Raw genomic sequence first — 17,499 nt, forward strand, 5'->3', positions numbered from 1 at the left:
GGGTATCCCGGGGGCGAGTGGGGGCTGCGGGTGGGGGGAAGAGGGGTCCCAGCAGGTGGGGAGGGGGAGGTGCCTCTCCCCTGCTCCCAGCCGGCGCGAGGCAAAGGCGAGGCTGGCCCAGCCACATCTGCGCGGACAGGAGCTGCCGGCCGGGTCGCCCGCCCCGCACGCTGCCTGCCGCCCCCCACCGGCGCGCACACGCCCAGCCGGTTGGCTCGCAGACACGCGCTCGCTCTGCCTCCCCGGCCGGCCGCCCGCCGCCGCCCCCGACTCCCCAAGGGTCCCGACTCCGGAAAGTGAGGTGAGCGCGACCGCACCCCGGTGCGGAGGGGGAAACTGAGGCACGGGGACACGGGGACGGGGAGGAAGGAAGAGGCAGGTATGCGGGTGAGTGGATGAATGGCTGGGAAGGACAGACCGCTTCCTCTGAGTGCTTCCTGCTCCCCTAAGACGCAGGAGTCTGGGGATCCACATGGGGGCTCCCAGAATTCTGCAGCCCCCGTGGAGATCTGGGAGTCGGAACTCCGCGGAGCCCCCAGTCAAGGCCCCCCAACCCCTGAGATTCGCAGCCCTTGGCCCCCAGCCCCCGCCTCCAACCTCGGGGACCTAAGAAGGCAACCTCTGAATCCCCCAGAGACCCAGGAGTCGGAGCCCTCACCAGCCCGCCCCCACCGGGGAATCAGAGTCCGCCCCCACCCCTACCCCCACCCCCGCCAATCCTGGAATCCCAGACCCCTCCCAGAAGGCCCCGTCCGCGGAACCCGGCGTCAGAGCGCCCAGCACCCCCTCTCCCCGGGGACCGAGGAGTCCCCTCCTCCCCGCTCCTCCAGGCCCCCCCCCCGGCCCCCGCCTTCCGGATCCAGGTGTCCCCCCTCCTCACCCCCCAGCCTGATGCCTCGCGTCTCGGAGGCCGCGCTCGCGTCGCCATGGCAACAGGAGTCTATTTTGCGCTGGGAACACACAGCTCCCGCTGCAGCGCCCCCCCACCCCGCCCCTCCAACCTGGGCCTGAGTGAGAGTAGGGGGACCGGGGAGAGAGACCGGGGACCGGGGTGAGGTGAGGGTAGGGGACACAGAGACACTCAGAGGGACAGAGATCTGTAGAAAGCAAACCTGGGAAAGAGACATAGAGACAGAGACAGAGTCAGAGAGGCAGAGAGACATGGGGATGGGCGGGGGGGGGCACAGAGACAGGCCGGAGAGAGACAGAGACGATGGGACAAGGGGAAGAAGGGAAGTGTTGGCACACAGAAAACAGACTCCGAGAACGGGACACCGCCGGGGGGGGGGGGGGGCGGGAAACGAACGTGTGACAGAGACTCGGGACACAGGGAAGCGATGAGACCTGGAAAGAGAGACACAGGCTAAGAGGACCATGACCCAGGGCAGATCCGGCTGGAGAGGAGAGGAGAGGCCGCCGGCGGGCCGGTGGGAGGCGGGGTCCGGGAGAAGGGTGGACAGCGGAGATATCCGGAGTCAGAGAGGTGCCAGAGACAGGAAGGTGTAGGGACGGGCCGGCCGCCGGGAGCGTGCCCAGGGAGGGTCCTTGTCTCTGAGTCCTCTCCGCGTGGGCGCCCAGGACTGCGATCCCCGCCCCCCCATCCGGACCCCTCCCCTTCCCCCTCGCTCTGCTCCCCCAGCCCGAGCACCTGGACTTGAACCCACACCCTCTCCCCTCTCCTGCTTTCCACATCCCTACCCCAGATCGACTCCTCACCTCAATCCCAGATATTCCTAGGGGAATATCATGCCCCCCGGACCCTGCGTGCCCCCAGCGTCTCTCTCTCTCTCTCTCTCTCTCTCTCTCTCTCTCTCTCTCTCTCTCTCTCTCTCTCCATACCTGCCGTGCACCCTCAGCCCCCCTCCACCACCACCTCCAAACCCCTCTCCGGCCCCCAGTTCACCAGCTCAGGGCTTCTGACTTCCTGGGTCTCACCCTTCTGTGGGCTTCTGTTCTCTCTCTCTCTCTCTCTCTCTCTCTCTCTCTCTCTCTCTCTGTTTGTTGATCTCAGAACCCCACTTCTCTGAGTCTTTGCCCCTCCTGTGAGTATCTGTCTTCCCCCTCACTGCCCCCCCACTCTGGGTCTCTGTCCTCCTCCCTGGGTCTCTGTCCTCCCGGGGTCTCCCCCTGCTCTCACATCTCTGTGTCCCTCTCCCTGGGTCTTTCTCCTCCTCTCTCTGAGTCTCCCCCAAACCCCCAAGTCTCTCTCCTTGTCCTGCTCCATCTCTCTCGGCTGCTACACATCTCAGAAGGCGACTCACCTGGCCCCCACCCCAGCTGGCAGAATCTGGAGAGGGCACAGGAGCAGGGTGTGGAGTGTGGGGCACAGTGCTGTGAGGGTCCCAGGAGCCTGCTCGGGAAACCCTCCTCAAGTTGGCTCCCCAGATCTCTGTATGTCTCTCGGGTCCTAGGCGGGGGGCTGGGGAAGGGACACAGCCAGACCTCTGGCCCTGAGCTGCTGAGCATGCATGGGGCAGAAAGGGAGGACACTGGGGTGCAGGGAGGAGACTAGGGTGCAGGGAGGGAAGAGATTGGGGTGAGGGCCCCTTTTCTCTTCAGCTGTGGGGGGAGGAAAGTGCCTGCGTGTGTAAGGGGTGCGAGAAGGGCTGGGGGGGGTGGCGGGGGGTGAGTTGTCAAGTGCCTGCTTCCAGACTCCACCGCTGGGTGAGGGTGTGTTTGCAAGTGTGTGTGTGTGTGTGTGTGTGTGTGTGTGTGTGCCCATGAGGTTGCATGACTGTGGGCTGTGATGTGTATGGTCGTGTGTCCATGTAGAGCTGGTTTGGGCAGGTCTCTGGCTGTATTGGGAGCTATGTGTGGTCCCAGGGTGTCACAACTGAGATTGTGTCCTGTGGGTGGAACGGTTGTGTGTCCTCATGGAGCTGTGTATCTGTGTGTTGGGAGGAGGTCTACAGGTGTGCCGCCAGGATGACATTGGGTGTCCTTGTGCGTTGTGTCTGGCACATGGCGTGGGTGTCCTGTGTTCTCCGTCATTGCGTGCATATCATGTTGTGTGTGTGTGTGTGTGTATGTGTGTTGTGTAAGGGAAGAATCAGTCCTCCTGTATCCTTGTGTCTGGACAGGCCACTGTGTCCCTAGGTGTGTGTCCACTTTCCTTCCGGAGGCATAAGACAGGGTAGGAGGTTATGGGTCCCTCCACTAACAGAGGTGGTGTGTGTGTGTGTGTGTGTGTGTGTGTGTGTGTCTGGGTGCATTGCTGGGTTTGAGGGATGTATGCTGTGGCCCCTCCCCCACTCCCCAGAGTTGTCAATGGCCTGGAGTTGTGTCTCCCTGGGTATGTGCATGTGTAAGCAGTTGGAGGAGATAATGGGACTCTGTTAGCAGAGGGAAGAATTGTGTCCGTGGAGCTCAGCCGGAAGCTTGGCACAGAATGGGGACTGAGTGAGCAAACCGCTAGCCCATTTGGTGCCTTTATGCAAATGAGACAAAGGTACCCCCTGGTCCAATGCAGTTCCCCTGCGGCTATGGTTTGGCAGGCAGATGGCACCCTCGTGTGAGTTCTAAAGGGTGCACCTTCCCCCAGATGGATGCAGCCCCATCAGCACGCCTTAAGGAGGAGAGCCTGGCTGGATTCCAGCCTCGCAACCAGAGCTCCTTGTGCAGTGCACAACCTGCCCAACCGTATGTGGCAGCCCTCAATGAATGAAGAAATCCACATCGCTGCATGCATGTGGATTCACTGATAAAAGAGGTGTGTCTGTATGCATGTCAACCCACGTTTGTCTGCATGGAATAAAGGGACCCATGCCCTACAGGTGGCAGTGCCCTGAGCCCTGAGTTCAAAGCCTAGCTCCAATGCTTGGGCACTGTAAGGCTTAGGCAAATGAACCTCAGTGTTTTTGTCTGAAGTGGGGGAGGGGGAGAGAGAGAGAGAAGACCCACCTGTCATACATCTTTCAACATTCATCAATGCCATAGTGCTGTGGACACAACCATGAACAAGAAAGACCAAAAAAAAAGTCTGCCTTTATGCAGTGCATAGTCTATGGGGCCACTGCATGTATAATGCGGCAGGAAGAGATGGCACCCATAACTAGACAGAAAGCAGGTGCAGGGAGCAGAGTGGCTGGAGGTGCTAGTTTAGACAGGGCAGGGAGGGACACTGAGAAGACATGTGAAGGGCGCCTGAAGGAAGGAAGGGGGTGGGTCAGACCGATATCTGCAACAAGGAGGGGGGGGGGGGTGTCCCAGGCCAGAGGAACAACAAATGCACAGGCAGGAAGAAGGGACCCTCTTGGACATGGGACCTGGAAAAGCATGAAGGGACAGGGACAGGGAGAAGGGTTTGCATTTTATTTTGGGTGTGATAGGAAGCCATTGGGCAGTTTCGACAGGGCAACGCTTGACGTCATCTGACCTATGCTGGTGGGTTTTTCGTTTCTTAAAATTGTGGCAAGATACACGTAACGTAAAGTTTACTGTTTTAACCATTAAAAAAAATGTTTATGTGTTTATTTTGAGAGAGAGAGAGACCGTGCATGAGCAAGGGAGGGGCAGAGAGAGACAGAATCCCAAGCAGACTCTGAGATGTCAGTGCAGAGCCCCACTCGGGGCTCGGCCTCATGAACCACGAGATCATGACCTGAGCCGAAATCAAGAGTCAGACTGAGCCACCCAGGCGCCCGATAGTCTTTAAACTATTTTTACGTGTACCATTCAATGATACTTAGGACACCGGGAATGTGCCACCATTGCCACCAATTCAGAACATTTCTATCACCCCAAAGCCCATTCTTCCACTTTCCCCCAGCCCCAGGCAACCGCTAACCAGATTTTCTGGCTTTATAGATCTGACTCCTGTGGACGTTTCGTGTAAGAGCAATCATACCGCATGTGACTGTTTGTGTCTGGCTTTTTTCATGTGCTGTTTTTCGGGTTCACCCGTGATGTAACGTATCAGTGCCCCGTTCCTCGCTAAGGCGGAATAATATTTCATTGTACGCATAGACCGCGTTGTGTGGATCTGTTCCTCTGTTGGTGAATGTCCGGGTGGTCTCCGCTTTGGGGGTGTTACGAATAGTGCTGCTATCAACACTCGCGTGTTAAGTTTTCGTGTGAGCGTACGTTTTCGGTTCTTTGGGCAGATGCATAGGCGTGGAATTGCCAGGTCATGTGATAACTGCTTAACTTTCGAGGAGCCACCAAACAGCTTTGCACGGTGTGAGCTAAGCCACTGCTAAGATGCCTATTAAGCAGGGAGTGGGATATTCTAGCCCAGATTCAAGGGAGGGGCCAGGGCTGGAGCTAAAAGGGAAGTTGAGGCCCCTTGCAGGAGCAGGGCAAGCTGACTGAGGCGTGGGGAGCCTCGGCTCCCATGACCCTCTCCCCAGCCCAGCCCCTACTCCTTTTGGTGATAATGGTATGGTCCCCAAACACACACACCCCCAGTGGAAAGGAGCAGATAAACCTAATACCTAATGATGCTCATTCAACTCGTCCTATCCACCCTCCCATCCTCTTTTTTTTTTTTAATTTATTTTTTTAATGGTTATTTTTGAGAGTGAGAGAGACAGAGCACGAACAGGGGAGGGGCAGAGAGAGAGAGGGAGACACAGAATGTGAAGCAGGCTCCAGGCTCTGAGCCGTCAGCACACAGCCCAACACAGGGCTCAAATTCACAAACCGTGAGATCATGACCTGAGCCAAAGTCAGCCGCTCAACCGACTGAGCTACCCAGGCGCTCCTACCCTCCCATTCTCTCATGCTGCTTTCATTTGGTCATGACTTCCTGCAAAATTTCTTCATATTTGTCCTTAACAGTTTTCAACAAGCGTCACCCTGGTGTACGTCTGTGCGCCCAGCCCTCTCCCGCCCCTGGAATATAAGCCCCGTGAAGGCGGGAACGCTGTGGCTTAGTCACCGCTGCACCCTCAGGGCTCAGGACACACTGTGGAAGCATCTGTCCTGCCGTTCTGCTGCCTAGAAACGGCCCCATCTGGCCCCTCACTCTGCCGTCTCCTCCCTGGCCCTGTTCCTGGCCACCCCCTGAACTAGCGGCTGCAGTGTGCACAGTGCGCGGCACTGCAACAGACCAGGGCATTCTGAGCTCCTTACAAAGATCAACCCGGCTCATCCTTCTAACCACCCCCTGATAACCATCCTTACCCCGATTTCACACATGGGGAGACTGAGGCACATGATCAGCTCTGCCACCCTGCGTCGCCTGCTGTCCTGAGACACTTCAGACCTACAACTGTGTGTGTGCTCCAGAGACAGAGGGAGAGGGTGGAGGAGGGAGGGAGGGAGGGAGAGAGAAGCTTGAGGCCCCTGAATTACCAGACCTAAATAAAGGAGAGAGAGGGGCCTTTGGGGGCGACCGAGGACCAGCCGGGTCTGAGCCAGCACTCCTCAACCAGGGCAGCTGTGACCCCAGGGGACCGCTTGGCACTGCCTGGAGGCATCTTATGTCGTCACCATGCGGAGAATGCGAACTCTCCTGGCACCCAGTGGCACACAGGTGGGGCCCAACGTGAGCGGTGTCAGGCTGAGAAGTCCTGACCACCTGGGTCCACCTGCCTGCTCTGTAAACTCAAGTTCTCAACTCCAATCTCTCTCTCTCTCTCTCTCTCTCTCTCTCTCTCTCTCTCTCTCTCTCTCTCTCTCTCCCCACCCACACCTCTTCCTCTCACCTTCCCCATTTCCCCCCCTCCCATCCCGCCCACCCCACATCTGTGTCCATTGTCTCCCCCATCCGCACTGACCCACCACAACCTCCTCCCCCGCTCTCCACGCCCCCATATCACCCCCCCCTCGCCCTCTTACGCTCCCCCTGCCATCGCTCGCTCGCTCCTCTCCCCGGTTTCTTCTCCCCACATCACATCTTTCCTCTGGGTTTTGCCCATCCTTTACTTCTGTGCGCCCGTCTGACATCTCCGCGGACCTTCCCAATCCCCCCCCCACCCCCCCATCGCTCGCTTTGACCCTACCGGCGTCTGCCCATTATCACGGCCATTCTCCTGCGGCGCGTCCGGGGCGTATTTCCGTTCCGCCCCCTCCCCAAACACCCCTGCGTCCACTGCCCTGGGGGGCTGCTAACTCGGCGCGCGGGCATCTCCCTCTCCACGCATCCTTTCTGTCCCCTGCGGCATGATTCTCGCCATTCTTCTGCCTTCCTCCTCGCGTCCGGCCACCCACCCCCACATGTCTGCACCTCTGGCCATCTCTCTCTCGCCCCCCGCTGCAGCCTCGGTTCTCCACCCGGCCTGGCAGCCCGGTCCGACCTCCTGCGCGCCCCATGCCGTCCCTCCTGCTGCTCGGGACCCTCCTGCTCCTGGCCTCGACCGCCCGCCAGGCCGGGGCGCGCCCGTCCAACACCACAAGCGCCGAGCCCCCGGGCCCGCTGCCCGCCCTGCTGGCGCACCTGCGGCGCCTGACCGGGGCGCTGACGGGCGGCGGGGGCGCTGCGGGCCCGGGCGCCAACGGCACCAGGACCAGCACGGCGAGCGGGACCGGCGCGGCGGCGCGGGCGCCCCCTCCGGCCGAGCTCTGCCACGGCTACTACGATGTCATGGGACAGTACGACGCCACCTTCAACTGCAGCACCGGCTCCTACCGCTTCTGCTGCGGCACCTGCCATTACCGCTTCTGCTGCGAGCACCGCCACATGCGCCTGGCACAGGCGTCCTGCTCCAACTACGACACGCCGCGCTGGGCCACCACGCCGCCGCCGCTGGCCGGGGGCGTCGGGGGTGCCGGGGGTGCGGGCGGGGGGCCCGGGCCCGGCCAGGCCGGGTGGCTGGAAGGGGGCCGGGCGGGGGGCGCAGGGGGGCGCGGGGGCGAGGGCCCCGGGGGCAGCACGGCCTACGTGGTGTGCGGGGTCATCAGCTTCGCCCTGGCCGTGGGCGTCGGCGCCAAAGTGGCCTTCAGCAAGGCGTCCCGTGCGCCCAGGGCGCACCGGGAGATCAACGTGCCCAGGTGTGTGAGCGCTGCGACCCTAGGGCAGGGCGCCTGGGGGCGGGGCCTGGGCTATCAGGGGTGGAGCCATCTGGAGAGGGCAGGGCTACAGGGAACCGGGCTTGCTTAGAGATGCGGGAGGCAGCCACAGCGAGCGCGGGAGCAGATACCCAGGGAGACCGAAGGGGTCCCAAGAATAGGGGCGACAGAACCGGCCCGGCTGCTGAGTGACGGGAGAGGCTCAGGCCTTTATCCACCCAACAAACTTATTTGTTGGGCACCGTTTGTGTGTGGGTCAGAAGCTGGGCATACAGCTGTGGACCAAACCAGGTCCCTGCCCTGCTGGGTGAAGCTGGCTTTCAATCCCAGGTCAGACTGTAATGAGGATTAACTGAGTTGATTCATGTCAAGTCTGGGCACATAGTAAGCCCTCCATAAACGCTGGCTCCCGTTATCATTAAATGTGAGTGGTGGGGAGAGTAAGCAAGTCAAACGGGTATTTGTGGGAAGGGTATTCCAGGCTGAGGGAACAGCACGTATAAACGTCCTGATAGAACTTGCGGGACAGCGACGGAGCCTCTGAGCCTGCGGAGCAGTGGGCGGAAGCAGGTTTATTCTAAGAGTGATGGGGGGGGGGGGTCTGGAGGGCGCGGAGCTCAGGCACGAAGCCATCTGATGGTTCCAGAGGAGTCTCTGGGGACAGCAGGGGACCAGGGTGGAAGCAGGAGGCCCCTTAGGACACTAGCAATGAGCCAGCAATGAGAGGAGGCACTGGGGGCAGCACAGGTGGCAAGTGGTCCGCTAGGGATTTATTTTGGAAGTCCAACATGGCTGAGAGCCATGAAAAGAAAGAGAAGCAGGAGCCAGGGGCGAGTCTCAGGGTTTCGGTCCGCACAACTGGACGGAAGAGGCACACTTTACCGCCAAGGGAAGGCTATTAAAGGAACAGGAGGGAGGCCCCAGGTTCAGGGTGGGGTGGGGGCCCAGGGAGGACGGTGTGGGAAGGACCACAGAAGGGGCTGGGTCCCAACGAATTGGGGAAGGGGCGCTTCGAGCAAGAAATGTGGTCGGAGGAACCTTGGGGCGGGCGGTGCTCAGATGGACATTAGCGATGGGCGTGGCCAAAGACGAGGAGCCCCGCCGAGCTGACCGACTCCCCCAAAGGGGAGAGCAGGGAGGGAAAAGAAGCCCGGGGCCTCCCTCTCCCTGCCCCCACCCCCGTCCCCAGGCCGCTGACCGGCTCTCTGCCACCTTTAGGGCTCTGGTGGACATTCTGAGGCATCAGGCTGGGCCTGGGACCCGCCCGGACCGGGCACGAAGCAGCTCCTTGACCCCGGGGGTCGGGGGCCCCGACAGCATGCCCCCGAGGACGCCCAAGACCCTCTACAACACCGTGAAGCCCTCCAATCTCGGTGAGTGGGACCTGGGAGCCGGGAATGCCGCTGCGGCCTCTGACCACGCCCATCTGCCTTGTAGCCCCGCCCCCCGGGTAGTCCCACCCCCCGGTGCCCAGGCCCCGCCCACGTCCCCAGCCCACCCTCCAGCCTCTTCCTGCTCTGAACCCGACCAGTTCCCGGCAAGGCTGGAGGGACCCTGCTGTGAATCAGGACCCCTCCTTGCCCTCCCGTGAACCCCCTGGGTGGGTACCACGGACGCCACAGTGATTTCAATGTAGACATTCTCGGCCCCTGCACTTGAGAAAGCCAGTGTCAGAGCTCCTAACAGCCACACACACAAGAAAGCACCTAACTATTGAATTAGAATGTCCTGAACACTGCCTGGGTTTGAACCCTGGCTCTGCCGCTGGCTACCTGGGACACACGATTCACCTTTCTGGGCCTCACTTCCCCCGGCCATAAAACAAGCAGCGTCGCGGCGCCCACCGCATAGGGTTACTGCAAAGCTCAAATGAACTAACGACGGAAGGCTTAGAGCAGTGCCTCGCACAGAAAAAAGGTCCATGTAAATATGAGCTGTTCTCATATTTTATGATGAGTTCACCAGGGAGAAGTCCAGGGAGCTGTAACAGGTTAAAAAGAGTCTTGTCTGGTTTGAGGAGGAGGAGGAGGAAGACTTCCCCCAGGATACTGTTTGAGCAGTGGCCTGGAGGGTGAGGGGCCTACCTGGGCCGGGCAATGTCTGAGCCTCTGAAGCATAGTCTGTGAGGCCAGGGAGAGGGTGGGCAGACACCTCAGGAAGGACCTGAGCACCAGGCTGAGCTGAGGAGCCCTGTCTTTGTCCTGATGGCAATGGGAGCCACGGAGGACTTTAGAACAGGGGAGCCACAAAGTCAGAAGTGAGTGGAAGAATATTTCTGGAACTCATGTGAAGGGGGAGAGATGAGAGGAAGAAGGTGCAGGAGGAGGCTGGGTAGTAATGCAGGCTATACAGGACAAGGCCTGAGCTGGGGTCAGAACTGTAGGGAAGAGATGGGTTTGAATCGTAATATAAGGAAGAGACATTTGAGGTGGATCTTGAGGGATGAGTAGTTCTTCAGGCAAAGAAGGGGAGGAAGGAATTCAAGTCAGAGAGAACAGCATAATAGTATCTGCAAAGGCTCTGTGGCAGGACTGAGCTAGGCTCATTCAGGCAAGGCATCAGCTAGGGCCGAGTAAGCCTCAAACACCATTCCCGGCTTAGATTTTGTCCTGTGGATGACAGTCAGCTGTGGGAAGAGACTCCAGCAGCATAGGGGCAGGGGCAGGTGTGGGTGTCAGGAGTACTACCAAGGCGGCGGGGGGGTGGGGGGGGGGAGGTGCTGATCTGGAAGATGGGCTGGCCAAATGGCCAGGAAGCCGATTTGATGATCCAGAAGGGTGAGGAAGGTCAGAGCAGAGATTCAGGAGATAGGAGGGATCAGAGCTGGGAACCCAGTGGACATGAGTGGAAATCCTCCCATGAGACCAGGACAGCAGTGCCAGCTGGGAGTGGGTGATGGCAGTGACACCACTTCCCTTCTTGGTCCCCACAGATAATCTGCACCACAACTACCTGCACCTCAACGTCAACAGCCCCAAGCACCATGCCGCCACGATGGGTAGGGACTGGGGCTGGGTTGGGGGGAGGACAAAGGCTCCTTTCCTTCCCTGCCTGTATTAAGCCTGAGCTGGGTGCCCAGGATAGAGCAGGTGTGAGATCCTGTGAGCCCTGGCCTCCCAGTCCAGCCAGGTGACCAAGCTAGCCTCAGTTTCCCAGTCTCATCTCTCTCCTGCCTGGGCTTGTGGGGAAATGTGTGGAGTGGACGGCCCCTCCAGCCTCCGGCCAGGCACACAGCAGGTGCTGAGCACGTGCCAGTTACCTCTCTTCCTGTGACATGACCTGCTTCCCCAGCATTGAGCCTGTCTCCTGAGGTCGGGGGAGCAAGTATCCCTGAAGGGCCAGAATCCCTGGTTTCCACTCCCTAAAGGGCTGGGGGCTGGAACTGCTGGGTCAAAGGGAGAAGGGGCTGGGAGCCTGGACTCCTGGGTCTGAGGGAGGAGGGGCTGGACTGACCCCTGCCATGCCCCTCTGCCCCAGACTGGCGTGCCGCTCCGCCACCCAGCCCCTCCTTGCACTACTCCACGCTGTCCTGCTCTCGGTCCTTCCACAACCTCTCACATCTGCCCCCGTCCTATGAGGCCGCTGTGAAATCTGAACTCAACCGCTACTCCTCCCTCAAGAGACTGGGTGAGTCCCAGGAAGGGGAGGGCGAAGGTGATGGGGTGGGGCCAGGGTCTGGGTTTAGGAGTGTGGACAGTGGCCCAATAGGCCTCTGACAGTGCTTTTTAAAAATGCATATCCGTGCCCCCCTAAGCTCTATTGTATTCATTAGGACTTGTATTTACAATTAACAGAAATACAACTTAAGCCAAAAACAAAAGGCAACTACATTGGCTTGATACGGGAAAGTCTATGAATCATGAGCTTCAGGTATGGCTGGATCCAGGGGTTCAAAAGCTATCTCCAGGATTCTACATCTCTTCTTTATTTTCAGACAGATTCTTCTTTAGTGGTAGCAAAGACTGACCTGAGAAATTTCAAGATGCTATTCTGCCAGCAGAAAAGGGTCTTTCCCAATGATTCCAGCATTCCCAGGTCTAGATCCCACTGGTCCAAATTGGGTCACACGCTCATCCCTGGACCAATCACTGTGATTCTGGACATTTCTGGGTCAGTGGCAAGAGCCTTCAAACATTTCATTATTTTTAAAAAATTTTTTTTAACATTTATTCATTTTTGAGAGACAGAGCACAAGCAGGGGAGGGGCAGAGAGAGGCAGAGGCACAGACTCCAAAGCGGGCTCCAGGCTCCGAGCTATCAACACAGAGCCTGACACGGGGCCTGAATCCATGACCCATGAGATCATGACCTGAGCCAAAGTTAGACGTTCAACTGAGTCACCCAAGCGCCCCACATTTTATTATTTTTTAAGTTTATTTATTTATTTATTTATGAGAAAGAGAGTGGGGGAGGGGCAGAGAGGGAGAGACAGAATCCCAAGCAGGCTCCGCACTGTTAGTGCAAAGCCCAATGTGGGGCTCAAACCCACAAAGCACGAGATCATGATGCCAGCCGAGATTAAGAGTCAGACGCTTAATTGACTGAGTCACTCAAGCACCCTAAGCCTTCAAACAGTTTAAACTGAGAGCCAGGGGCGCCTGAGTGCCTCACTTGGTTAAGCATCTGACTTCAGCTCAGGTCATGATCTCACGGTTCCTGAGTTCAAGCCCTGAGTCTGGCTTTTGGATCCTCTGTCTCCCTCTCTCTCTGGCCCTCCACCACCCCCTCAAAAATAGACATTAAAAAAAAAAAAGATTTAAACTGAGAGCCACATTAAGAAATGCTTTTTATATCATGACCCCTGAGACACATACAATATGTATAATTTTTAGTTACAGCAAAACTTTGAAACTTGTTATGGACATTTTCAAACATGCCCAGCATTAGAAGACACTGTAAAACGAATCCCCATGTTCCCATCGCTCAACTCAACAATGAGCAACATTTTGTTAATCTAGACTCCCTTCAGCACACTTTTAGCGGATTATTTTAAAACAAACCCCAGGTACTATCACTGCATCCATTAATATTTCAATAACACAAACATAACTGAAATAAAAATTTTAGGAACAGGTTACTTACCCTTATTCCCCTAGTATACCGATGCTTCTTTTTTAATAACTTTTTAAAATGTTTATTTATTTTTTTAAAGTAATCTCTACACCCAGTGTGGGGCTCCAATGCACAACCCCGAGACCAAGAATCAGATGTTTCACGGACTGAGCCAGCCAGGCGTCCCTGTGTGGATGCTTTCTGAAAACTTTCTATTCTAGTTAATTTTAAAATGCCATTCACCCTCTACAAAACTGACTTCATAACGCACGAATAGGTCACATCTCCAAATTTGGGGCGGGGGGCGGGGGGCGGGGGGAAGGAAATTCCCCCCACATCTACTGGCCCACCATCTGTGTCGGGCCTAGGAATGTGCGTTTGGTCACACAGCAAGCCTGATGGTTTTGGCCGACTAAAATTTGAGACTCACTTGGGCGCCTGGGTGCCTTAGTCGGTTGCGCCGACTTCGACTCAGGTCATGATCTCGCGGTCTGTGAGTTCGAGCCCCGCCTGAGGCTCTGTGCTGACAGCTCAGAGCTTGGAGCCTGCTTCAGATTCTGTGTCTCCCTTTCTGCCCCTCTCCAGCTTGCACTCTGTCTCTCTCTCTCTCTTTCAGAAACGAATAAATGTTAAAAAAAATTTTTTTTATTTAAATAAGATCCCTCCACCTATGTCACCTATGTCACCTACCTGTGCCCAGGCTAATAATGACCAGGGCATTCTGGTGATCCCTGGGGTCCTCGTGGGTGTGGGATGTACGGAAGCCAGGGGGCGGGGGCACGTTCTGGACTGGTTGGGGACTTACCTGTATGGCCTTTCCCCCTCTTCCCCCAGCCGAGAAGGATCTGGATGAGGCCTACCTGAAGCGCCGGCACCTGGGGGACATGCCCCGCGGGACGCTGCCCCTGCACACTCTTCGGCGACCTGGCACGGGGGGCGGCTACCGCATGGATGCCTGGGGCGGCCCCGAGGAGCTGGGCCTGGCGCCCGCGCCCAACCCGCGGCGCGTCATGTCCCAGGAGCACCTGCTGGGCGACGCGGGCCGCGCGCGCTACGAATTCACCCTGCCGCGCGCGCGCCTGGTGTCGCAGGAGCACCTGCTCCTCTCGTCGCCCGAGGCCCTGCGCCAGAGCCGGGAGCACCTGCTGTCGCCCCCGCGCAGCCCCGCGCTGCCCCCCGAGCCCGCCGCCCGCGCGGGTCTGGCCGCGTCCCATTCCAACTTGCTGCTGGGACCCGGGGGGCCCCCCACGCCGCTGCACGGGCTGCCCCCGCCGCCCGGCCTGCACCCGCACCACCACCACGGTCTGCACGGCTCGCCGCAGCCCGCCTGGCTGTCGGACGCCGGCGGGGGAGGGGGCACGCTGGCGCGCAGGCCGCCCTTCCAGCGCCAGGGCACGCTGGAGCAGTTGCAGTTCATCCCCGGCCACCACCTGCCGCAGCACCTGCGCACCGCCAGCAAGAACGAGGTGACCGTCTGAGGCCAGGCCCGGGGGCTTGGGGGCTGCGGCCTCGCGGGGGCCCCCATCCCAGCCCGGATCCCTCAACACACTCCAGGGGCCTGGGACCCAGGATCAGCCTGTGGCCAGGGGGCTGCCTCCGAGGACACTGCTTTGGATGAAATCGTCACCGGAGACAAAACCTCCTTCTGGGATGTCACGGTAGATAAGATCCCTCCTCCTATGTCACCGTTTGAGGCAAGGCCTCTTTCCCATGACGTTATCACAGAGGAAGAGCCCTGCCTGTGAGCTCATCACTAGTGAAAATGTCTGTGTTCTGTGATGTCATCACAGGGACAAAACCTCCTCCCCATTAATCCGTCACAGAAGAATAGGCCCGCTCCTGAAGTCAACACTAGCGGCCATGTCTATGTTCCATGAAGTCATCACAGACTTTCTTCCTGGGAGGTCACAGCAGAGGCAATGCCTTACCCTATGACATCATCCCTAGAGACAAAGATTCCTTCCTGTGAATGTCATTGCAGAGACAAGTCTCACCCTTATGATGTCATCTCCGGCACCAAAAGGCCTCTTCTGACATCATCGCCAGGAAAATATTTTCTTCCAGAGAAGATGCCTGTGTCTATGATGTTGTCGCTACAGACAAAGCCATCTTCCTGGGACACATCGCAAACAAAATGCCTTGCCAACTGTGTCCTCGCTATCGATAGGACTGTCCACGACATTGTCACAGGGACTCTGCCTCCTTCCTGTGATGCCATCTCCAGAGAAGGTGCCTTGCCCTATGACATTATCAGAGGGACCGTGCCTCTTCCCGTGATGTCATCACCAGAGGTGACAACCTGCCCCTGGGGCACTCCAGGATGAGGCCCCTTCTGTGGTATCACCACTGGACTCTGCCTGCTCGGAGATGATGCTGTAAGACACCTGCACTGCTCCTGCCCTATCATGAGAAGGCAGGGCACGCCCAGAATCCATGACAACCCCCCCAGGGTCACCAGAGAAAGTGCCCTGAGCTGAGACATCTGAGGGATGTTGTTGCTGCAGAGGCAACGCCACCCGGAGAGAATGGTCTGACTGCAGGTTGTTGGCAGCAGGCCCCCGCTGAGGTTCTGTCCCGGGATTGTGATGACATCACCACGGACACTGCCTGCTCTGGAGGGCCATCATTTGTGATGGTGTCACCCGAGTTTCTGCCTTGTCCTGCCATGACTTCACTCGGTCACTCCTGTCCCTGACAGCAAGGACATGCCCTGCAGGACTTCCACCAGACTCTCCCTCTAAAGGGTGGCTGGGCCTCAGACCCCATCCCTGTGCAGTGATGTCACCTCCTGTGTGACTCCTCAAGGAGGCCACTCTGGCCCACCAGCCTCCCAGAGTCGTGGGACTCACAGTGGCCCGAAAGCTGGCCTCGTCTCTTTCTGCCATAACGAGAGACATCATTGCCTCTGTCAACAAACTCCTGGATTTCTGTTGGGGGTGAGGTGGGATGGGGTCGGTTGGGGTGTGCCCACTGTTGATTTGGCTGATGATATCGTCGGTGCCATAAGACTTCCACCACTCGTGATGGCATTGCACCTGGGGTCAAATGCTAACCATGTCTGATGATGACATCATTTCCCAGGATTCCCTATGACCTACGGTGTCCATCTCCCAGGATCTACCACAACCATTGTATCATCTCCTAGGACCCATCATGACATGTTATGTCATTACCTTCCAGAATCCTCAATGGCTGATGGTAGCATCCTCTACCAGGATCCACTAGCACTGATGATGCCACCATTTCCCGTAGTCCCTGACAACTGTGGTGTCATCACTTCCCAGGACCCATGAAAGCCAATGCTATCATCACCTCCCAGGATCCATTTCAACCATGGGGTTATCACCTCCTGGGATCCATGAGCGCTAATGGAGTCATCACCCCCCAGGATCCATTTCAACCGTGATGTCATAACCTCCCAGGACCGACTCCCACCGTGGTGTCATCACCCCCCAGGACCCATGAGAGCTAATGGGGTCATGACCCCCCAGGATCCACTCCCACCGTGGTGTCATCACCCCCCGGGACCCATGAGAGCTAATGGGGTCATGACGCCCCAGGATCCACTCCCACCGTGGTGTCATCACCCCCCGGGACCCATGAGCGCTAATGGGGTCATGACCCCCCAGGATCCACTCCCACCGTGGTGTCATCACCCCCCGGGACCCATGAGCGCTAATGGGGTCATGACCCCCCAGGATCCACTCCCACCGTGGTGTCATCACCCCCCGGGACCCATGAGAGCTAATGGGGTCATGACCCCCCAGGATCCACTCCCACCGTGGTGTCATCACCCCCCGGGACCCATGAGCGCTAATGGGGTCATGACCCTCCAGGATCCACTCCCACCGTGGTGTCATCACCCCCCGGGACCCATGAGCGCTAATGGGGTCATGACCCCCCAGGATCCACTCCCACCGTGGTGTCGTCACCCCCCGGGACCCATGAGAGCTAATGGGGTCATGACCCCCCGGGACCCACCATAACCATAGCATCATCATCTCCTAGGACCCATGACGCCCAAATATGTCATCGTTTACTAGGATCCATTTCAACCATACACATCGTCATCCTCCAGGATCCATCGTCTTGAGGGCCAAGCACGACAATGGCTGCATTTCAGTTGTGTTCTGGGGTCCCACGGCACCCATAATCGTTCCCGTGAGGGGAACTAGCACAATAACACACCATTTTCCTATTCCCTCAAAAATGGAGTAAGGCGAGGACCCCTCTGATGACATCATCCTTAGTCTGCCCCTTTTTAATGATGTCACTGCCTCTCCCCTGGCTTAAGCTGATGCCTGCATCAACCCCACCACAGACCTGGTCTTGGCCAGACCCCATCACCCCCCTGGTGAGGGCATCCAGGCCCCTCCTGGTAACTCACAGCCCTTCACCCAACCATCTCATCGGTGACAGGGTCAACACAGATACCTTTTATCATCACCAGGGAGTGGGGGGGGGGGGGGGGGCTTTACAGGTCTCAGGTGATATCAC

At 58.2% G+C, this 17,499-nt stretch overlaps 1 protein-coding gene across 1 annotated transcript; it reads left to right on the forward strand.

Moving 5' to 3' along the window:
* Positions 1–60: 60 nt before the first annotated feature.
* Positions 61–16,580, forward strand: SHISA7 (shisa family member 7). Its single transcript, XM_058706857.1, has 6 exons — positions 61–301; positions 7,202–7,932; positions 9,169–9,323; positions 10,883–10,948; positions 11,428–11,577; positions 13,837–16,580. The coding sequence occupies exons 2-6, from the start codon at positions 7,253–7,255 to the stop codon at positions 14,478–14,480; spliced, it is 1,695 nt and encodes a 564-aa protein (XP_058562840.1). The 5' UTR covers positions 61–301; positions 7,202–7,252; the 3' UTR covers positions 14,481–16,580.
* The last annotated feature ends 919 nt before the right edge of the window (positions 16,581–17,499 follow it).

Source organism: Neofelis nebulosa, chromosome 17 (assembly GCF_028018385.1).
Source record: "Neofelis nebulosa isolate mNeoNeb1 chromosome 17, mNeoNeb1.pri, whole genome shotgun sequence".
In the NCBI taxonomy this organism is placed as follows: domain Eukaryota; kingdom Metazoa; phylum Chordata; class Mammalia; order Carnivora; family Felidae; genus Neofelis; species Neofelis nebulosa.